Source organism: Austrofundulus limnaeus, unplaced genomic scaffold (genome assembly GCF_001266775.1).
Source record: "Austrofundulus limnaeus strain Quisiro unplaced genomic scaffold, Austrofundulus_limnaeus-1.0 Scaffold70, whole genome shotgun sequence".
In the NCBI taxonomy this organism is placed as follows: domain Eukaryota; kingdom Metazoa; phylum Chordata; class Actinopteri; order Cyprinodontiformes; family Rivulidae; genus Austrofundulus; species Austrofundulus limnaeus.
This window is the reverse complement of record NW_013952472.1, coordinates 2029354-2037891: the sequence shown is the minus strand read 5'-3', so window position 1 is coordinate 2037891 and position 8538 is coordinate 2029354. Positions and strand designations below refer to the sequence as shown.

Here is an 8538-nt window from a genome sequence, read left to right as displayed (position 1 = left end):
GTGTGATTGAGTACACATTATTGCACCACAGCAGAAACATTTATTTTGTTGTTGATGAATGTGAAGAGGCAGGTTTTGATAGGTGAATGCAAAATACAAAAATAMTGCATGGTAYTGCTGCATCTTTGTCTAATTTTTTATATGTACAAAAATTGGGCCGGTCTTGGCCATTAAACTCCCGGGCTGAAAAATTTCCCCACTCCGCCCCTGGCTACTTATTGCTTAATTCAGCGAGCTCTTCTGTTTCTTTGTGCTAGAGTCAACCTTTCAGCTACTTTTCTGCTAATTTCTGCTATTTTAGAACAAACAGTAAAAATTTTCTACCTTTTTTGTCGCAAAGTCTTTCAGCATTCAGCTGCAACTTCACAGAAAAGTTTAGTTGCAGATTCTGTTTTATTTTTGCACAAAATGCAAATTCTGTAATTTGATTTGTTGTTTTATGGGTTGTATTTTCTGTTATTAGTATTTATTCTTTTAACCAAAGCTGATTTCAAAATAAAAGCCAGGATTTAATAAAACGTAACACGCAGATGTTTACTGGTTGTTCTCTTGTTTCATCCAGATGCTAAGACTAGCGCCCCCGCCTGGCCGAACCTCAGCAGCGTGTGCGTGAGCGGACGCAGCCACGTCACCGAGCCGCCGGTCAGGAGCGCGCGGCCGCAGGACGACGCACACGCAGAGGGTTTGTGGAACGTTAGAAACATAAAGACTCAAACTACAAACACTGAAGAGTCGGATGTTTCATCAGTGATTGTTTCTTTCCAGGTGCGCTGAGTCCCGTGATGCGCACGGCGTTGGATAAGATTTGTTGCGTGTTGTTGGAGAAGCAGGAGGAGCTGAACTCTTTGGACCGTGCAGCCGGAGACGGAGACTGCGGGAACACCCATGCTCAGGCTGCCAGAGGTAGGCGGCGCCGGCGGACCTCAGCGGCGGGGAGGATTGACGCTGTTTTTAAAACACAGTCTTGATGTTTTGACGCAGCCGTTCAGGAGTGGCTCGCAGCTCACGTGGTCCCCGGCTGTCCGGGGAGACTGCTGTTGGTCCTCGGCGGGCTGGTCCAGGAGAAGATGGGCGGGTCCTCGGGAGCGGTGAGTTCGCCGTCGCACACGTCTTTGTGCTTCGATGGAAACGTTTCCTTATAAACTCGTCCCTCCTCTTGTCGCAGCTGTACAGTCTGTTCCTGACCGCCGCCGCCGGCCACGTGAGCGAGGGGCGGAGCCACGCTGCCGCCTGGGCCAGAGCAGTGCATGCTGGGACACAAGCCATGAGAAGGTGTGGAATTATGATCTTAAAGTGTATCTTACCCCCCTGTGAAAAGATAACTCTGCCCCAAGGCGAAATTTGAAAAATGCATCAAAGTGGGTAGGGGAGGGGGTTAGAGAGCGGAGGTGTGGCCAGGACGAGAGAACGTGACAGCTAGCATTAGCATAATTGATGCTACATGGAGAGTGACCACAGTATCGCAGATAGTTACATCTCTGAACGTCCACAGTATCGCAGATAGTTACATCTCTAGAGTGACCACAGTATCGCAGATAGTACATCTCTGAACGGTCTGAGGTGGTACAAATACGCACAAAAACATCAAAATTAGCACAGAAACAGTACTATATAACATTTTACACACATTCTAGACAGTTTATCAGCTAAAAAAAGTTAATTTTGGAGTAAGTTACTCTTTAAAGGAGGTCATTTAGTTTCAGAGCTGTCTAATTTTTTTTCTTAAAACAAACTTATTTCACTCAATTTTTAAAAACGTACAATTTCTACACTTTCTTTCACTTCCTGTCTTTCAGTCTTTTGCATAAAACATAAAAACGTATGAAATCACACGTCTGATGCTCATGTTTAAAGAATTTATTAGACCAGATTACAGTGGTGGGCACAGTTCTGCTAATCTGTTAACAGCTGAATTAGCTTCTCATTAGGCAGATTAGCATGTTTGCTAACTTTGGAAACTGTTAGCGGCCTGATTAGTCTCCACTAAATTAGGTTCTGTTAATTTTAAGTGTGAAACTTCTATTTTTATGCCTTTTTTAAAATTAAATAAAAACTATCCTCTCTTACAAGCAGTGCTGGACGTGTCAGGCACCATGTGTGTTAGCATATAGCATCTTTAGCAGCTAAACTTCAAACTAGGAGTGCCAAAAAGATATAAAATAACTTAATATTAATGTAAAGAAAAGAAAAAATGACTGCGTATAAAATATGGTAGACAAAGTAACTAACTATAAACAGTATTTATAAAAATAAAAAAACTCGATCAAAGAAATGCTTTTATTCTGAAAGGGGTAAACTGGAAGGTTTGGATTGGCCGATTTGTCACAGATAATCCCGCCCACCTTCCAATTAAACCAATCAAAAGCTAACAGCAAGTTTGTGTCAGTCCTCCAGTCTCCAACTGGAAGCAGATGAAGACCAACAGTCGTCTTAGTGGTTAGCGTTAGCTTCCACTAATTCTTTTATCTTTTTAGTGGTTTAGCATTAGCTTCCACTAATTCTTCTATCTTTTTACTGGTTAGCGTTAGCTTCCACTAATTATTTTACCTTTTTAGTGGTTTAGCGTTAGTAGAGCTAAGATTCTTGTTGAGCGAAACAGTGGCTCATGAGTCACAAACACTCCTTTTTTTTCCGGGTTTTCTTACGATTTAGACATGATTTAAATAAATAATCATCTTTTAGTGAATTAAAAACAAATATTTGTCTTAAACTGTCTTCCAGGTATGGAGGGGCGGAGCCAGGAGACAGAACGATGGTGAGACAAACACATATGTATTTTGTTTATCAGCCATTGTTTAGTTGTGCTTCAGCTGTTTCCTCGCTCTCTACCTGTTCAGCTGGATGCTTTGTGTCCTGCGGCGGACGAGCTGATGAAGCTGACCGCAGCGCCCCCAGCTGGAGCGATGGCGGTTCTGCAGGCTGCCGCTCAGGTACGATAATTACAGCTCACCTGCCCGCCGATCGTCACCTTTACCTCCATCTTCTTTCTTCTCTGCAGAAAGCGTCCTGCGGTGCCGAGGCGACGCGTCACATGACCGCCAGAGCCGGCCGGGCCAGCTACATCGCCGCGGACCGGGTCACCCTGCCCGATCCCGGCGCCGTGGCTGTGGCCGCCATCTTGAGAGCTGTAGTGGAGACTCTGGAGGAGAAGTGAAAAGAAACGGAGATTTTAGCAGAGATCCAGACTTTTCCACATGTATGATTCGCTTTAATCGGCTAGTTTTAGCTACTCTTTTAAATTCAAAGGATTATGCCAAGATTAGCTAAAGTTTAGCTGGTTGGAGTTTCTTGATACTGGTAATCTTGTATTAGTTTTTAGCTTCTTTAAGCTTTTATCCACAATTTCACAAATTTAAGCTCAAATTTTGTACATTTTAGAGTTAACTTCAGCTGCTGTAATAATTTTAGCTAAAGATTTGCAAATATTAGCGTATAACTAAAGTTAAGCTAATTCTAGCTTTAACCAATGGTTTCACACATTTTAATTACATTTTGACCAATTTTAGCTTTTTAGGTAATTTTTTGTTAATTTTAGTTTTAACCTATGGTTTAGCTAACTTTAGCTGCTGTTCTAAATTTAGCTGTGGCTCAGCCAAATTTAGCTGAAATTTAGCTAATTTTTAACTATTTTATTAAGGTTTTAGTTAAAGTTATGTTAATTTTAAGTTTGACCCATGTTTTTTTTTTTTTTTTTTCAAATTTTAGTTGCTGATTTAATTTTAGGTACTGTTTTGCCAAATTTAGCTTTTAGCTAAAGTTTAGCTAATCTGAGTTACTAGATTGCATTTTGCTAATATAATTTTCCTAATTTAGGCTTTTACCTCTGCTTTAGTTAATTTTAATCTTTTAGCTGAAGTTTTGCTAATTTTAGCTTTGACCCATGGTTCAGCTAATTTTAGGTGTTCTTAGTGATAAATTAGCCAATTTTAGCTTTTAGGTCGTTAAAATGATTTGTTACTGTTTTGCTAAAATAATTTTTGATAATTAGCTAATTATAAAGTTTTGCAGCTATCTGCTACTTTGTTTTAGCTACGGATTCATCAATTTGAGCTTTCAGCTAAAATTTAGCTGCTTTGTAATTTAAGCATTGAGCAAAAGTTTATCTAATTTTAGGTTTTAACTGCAATTCATTCTTATTTTCAAAAAACTTCAAAATAATTTGTTTTCTTTCTGTGTTTTTGATGAGAAAAGCAAAATTCTTGAGTTAAATGTAACTAATTTGTTATTATTGTTTGATTGACAGGTTTTTCTTCAGGGTGTTTTCTGTCTTCGACACATTCCTCTTCGGCTGATTAGCTAAAACTTTCATTTTCATTATAGGAACCATGTCAAATAAAAAAAGTACTTTTTCTGATCCTTTTTAGTAAGTTTTTAATCAAACCAAGAACACTAAAGGAAATCTGAGACATTCGTCTGGAGGCAAAGTGCTTCAAAATAAATGAAACTGAAACCAAATTTATTTAAATTAATTACAAATTATGGTTTTCTGCAGTTTTTGTTTGATGTTACAAAGACAAAAAACAGCATTTTTAGTATAAAGAGCTACGTTTTTTGCTTATATAGAATAAATAACTATTCTGTTGTAAAGTTTAAAAGTGTAAATTTCTCAGACTTTGATCTAAATGTTTTTTACTTTTATAACAGAATGTAAATAATAGTTGAAGCTCTTTTCTCAGATATGTTCAGTGTAGTTTCGTTTTGTATTTTTCTACTAATCTGACGAACAGTACGAGCCTGGATTACTGAGTAATAAAAAAATAAAAGTATTTTCCTTTTGTCTGAATGTTTGTAACAAACTTAACGACCTGGTTTAGTTCGTGACTTTTCTAGAACCTGATTTAAATATTTAACCTGATTTCTCTGCAACATAAAACCATCAGATACACAATCTTTTGTTCTTCAGCTCGTTTTAACCACCAGTTTCCTGAGACACACACACACCACTCACACAGACACTTTCACACGTCTAACCGACCTGAGCTGCTCACTTTTCTTCTCTCTGCTGCTCTCAGACGACGAAGGTAAACTTTAGCTGTTAAAACCAGACATTACGCTTTAAATTCTGAGTTTTAAAATAAAATATCTGTATTGTTGAACCATAATGTTGATGTTTATTCAAGTCAAATACATTATTATTCTTTAATATTTCATTTTTACCCACAAATATGACTTGAACTCAACATATTTCATAGCTGGTTTAAGGGCGATCATGTTTTTATTACACAGGAAGTCAGGAAACATCTGCTTTCATGGTTTTACTCAGCCGGCTGTAAACGAGGCAAAAGAGCGAAGACAAATCGGTTGCTGTGGAGACAACATAACGGCGCTGCCATCGATCTGATCTGTCAGTTTTTTTAATACCTCATCCTAAAAACAAACAACCTCTCAGCTCTGCAGGGAAAGAAAAGTTTCTGCGTCTCAGATGGAGTTCGCCTGCAGCCACGTCGTTTGTAACTGGAGGCCAGACGGATCAGGTGAGTCCAAACACCTGCAGGAAGGTGTCACTGCTGGAAGACTGTTGAAAAAGTTTGAAACTGTTCAGTCAGTATCTTACCTGCTGTAGATGGCGCTTTGAATAACGTCAGTTCGGGTTGGGAAGTAGCTTAATTCTGACTCGACTTACGAGTTAAGGGCTAGTCCAGGCAGAACCAAACTATTATTTTTACATTTTATCTATGTTTATTACATTTTTCACTTAAGCACGTAACCCTTTTGTTACTGACGCAATGCATTCTGGGAATGATGATGGGTACAAAGAGTCGAGGCTAATGTGTGACAAACATGATGTTTAGTAAATGAGCTTTATTAATTGGGAGCTAAAACCATGTATTGGTTATATACTGTATATTCTTAGCAAAATAAATACTAATGTCAGCTTGTAATGGTTATCTTATTGTTAGCTCTGGAGCTAATATTGTTAGCTTGGGAGCTAACACCATATATTTATTAGTAATATACTGTACATTCTTAGTAATATAAATACTAATGTCAGCTTGTAATAGCAAGCTCATCATTAGCTCCCGAGCTAATATTAGCATGGGAGCTAACACCATATATTTTTATTAGTGATATACTGTAAATTCTTTGTAATATAAATGGTAATATTACCTTGTAATAGTAATTTTATTGTTAGCTCCCGAGCTAATATTGTTAGCTTGGGAGCTAACATTATATACAGTATATCGCAACCATGAAGAGGCAACAAGGAAAACAGCAACAGTCAAATAACTGCAACGAGTTAGCCAAGTTCTGAGAAGTCAGCTCAAGATTAAAAACAGGTCCATGCAATCAACAGCTAGGCCTTTAGCTGCTAACAGGCTATACACCAAAAAGGAGGCAGAGGCCTAGTGAGCATCAGAGCCACCATCTAAGATGAAAGCTCCAAGAATACATCAGGAAGATGGCCCTGAAAAACAAAGTTCTCAGTGAATGTCTCAGACGATGAAAACTAGAAGAGAAGGAGCTGAAGGAATGAGGAAAGAACCCTACATGGGATGTACCACTAACAGATGAATGAAGTGACTGATATGACCAGTTCTACCAATAGATGGAGAGGGCAGGACTGAAGAACAGATCTACCAGGCATGATCACCAGGTTCAGGCTGTACAAAGAAGCCCCAGAAACAATCCAGCATCTCACAGCAGGGAGTAAGATACAGATACTGGGAAGGAATACATAGAACAGCATAACCTAGTGTCTGGTATAGCGTACAGAAACATCTGTGCAGAATACCAACTGGAGATCCCTAGGTCCAATTGGGAACCATCTCCCATGGTGGTGGAGAATGACCGAGCTAAGATCCTGTGGGACTTTTAGATTCAAACAGACAAGATGGTTATAACCAACCAACCATTGTGGTCTCTGAGGAGCAGCAGAGGACAGCCGTTGGGATCGATGTGGCCAACCCCAATGATCTGGGACTGTCTTGATCCAAGGTTGGGTCTGCCACACCTCTACTGTCAGAGTTTCCACCAGTTTCTGGTTAGGGTTAGGGTGCAGCGTAATGGTAAAAAGAAACTGAACTCGCAGACACCTTGACTTTCAGTTTTGGGTAACCTTAGATATTTTTAAACCTTTGGCAGTTTGATAGATTGGAGTTTTCTTGCCTTTAAAAAGTCTGACCTGCTGATTCAGATTTTGGCCGATTTCAATTTTTAAATAGCTGACACTGTCAGATGTTATACGGTCACAATACACCTTCCATGTTACCATCTTATTTTATTGAAATACATTGAACAATACCCTTGAAACAATCCAAACTTGTTTTAACTGGACATTAGGTAGTGCTCAAAACAGAGCAAAAGGGGACAGTGGCTGATGGTTAGACCTTTTAGAGGTAGATGATAAGTCGATTTTCCACTAGTCTTATCCAAGTATCGGCCAACCTCCAATTTTCCAAAATTAAGGAAATTGTTGCAGATAAAGTGGTGCGCCCCTACTTTGTACCCTTTCAATCTGTTCACTGGACTTATCTGCTCGGGCGCTAAATCAAAAGCTAAAAGGCTAAAGCTGAGGTTCTCCTTACATGAAGCAGCTCTGTTGTCCTCCGTTATTTTCAGTTACAGGTTGAGTCATTTCTCTGTCAACGAGCTTTGGTTTCATTTTAAGGAGCTGATCGACAGATATTGTCCAAAATTAACCTTCAAGCCGGACAGAGCTCACCCCATGTAAGCATCATCATTTACACAACGTGAAAATTAACTTAAAACAGAAAACAAAGCTGGTCAGAATTAAACCGTCCAAACTGAGGTCGCTCAGAGAAACTGAACTGACATATTCTCATTTCCTGTTCAGTTTTAAAGCATCAGCAGATCTCTAGCACCTGCAGGATTGATGGCTTGGTTTTTTTCCATCAAACCACAAGTTTCTTTGTCATCAGATCTGAATATAAAACACAGCTGGTTCAAAACAAAATAAACAGACATCTGTTTTTGTGTTGAAAGTGTTCAGTTTGTAATCCCAAGAGTATTAGAGTGAGAAATAACAGGAAAATATATTTAATAGACAACTCTGTGTGTTTGAGTTCCAGGTTTTGTTACCTTTTTAGGACCATTTCTGGTATAAGGACCTACACTGTGAGGACCAGTAGTCGCTTTGCAGATCAAAGTTTGGTCCTAAAATGGTGGAACTCCATTTTTCGGGTTAGGTTTAGAGTTAGTTATGTACTGTTTGTATGTAGGGTTAGGCTACAGACACGAATGGAAACAAATACAAGTCAACGGATGGTCTTAAAAAGGATAGAAATACAAGGTTGTGTTTATGTGAGTGTGTGGGCATGCTTGCAAGAGCAAGTGAGATGATGCAAACGTTCAGCTGAATGAAGGGAAAGTCCAAACTGTTACTTGATAATTAAAACATTTAAAGGGGACATGTCGAGCAAAATCTACTTTTTTATCTGTTAAATACATTTTAACCGTACAGATTTCAACCATATTTCAATTGTATTTTAACTATAGTTTAGTCGTGTTTTAACCATATTTTCCTTGTATTATTACTGTATTTTAACCATATTTTAACTGGATTTTAACATTTTAACC

The 8538-nt window shown here is 38.8% G+C and overlaps 2 protein-coding genes across 2 annotated transcripts in view; both read left to right on the top strand.

Annotated features, from left to right (window-relative positions):
* tkfc (triokinase/FMN cyclase) overlaps positions 1–4766 on the top strand; it is a 14443-nt gene extending 9677 nt beyond the window's left edge. Inside the window, exons 11-18 of the mRNA XM_014010593.1 lie at positions 563–682; positions 766–903; positions 982–1088; positions 1166–1272; positions 2722–2755; positions 2838–2930; positions 2999–3196; positions 4244–4766. Of these exons, the coding sequence (XP_013866047.1) occupies positions 563–682; positions 766–903; positions 982–1088; positions 1166–1272; positions 2722–2755; positions 2838–2930; positions 2999–3154 (755 nt within the window). The 3' untranslated portion in view covers positions 3155–3196; positions 4244–4766. The remainder of the gene's footprint in view (positions 1–562; positions 683–765; positions 904–981; positions 1089–1165; positions 1273–2721; positions 2756–2837; positions 2931–2998; positions 3197–4243) is intronic.
* A 178-nt stretch (positions 4767–4944) lies between these two features.
* si:dkey-9k7.3 (circularly permutated Ras protein 1) overlaps positions 4945–8538 on the top strand; it is a gene marked incomplete in the record, with an annotated part of 15057 nt that continues 11463 nt past the window's right edge. Inside the window, 2 exon segments of the mRNA XM_014010592.1 lie at positions 4945–5021; positions 5227–5474. Coding sequence (XP_013866046.1) covers positions 5423–5474 — 52 coding nt within the window.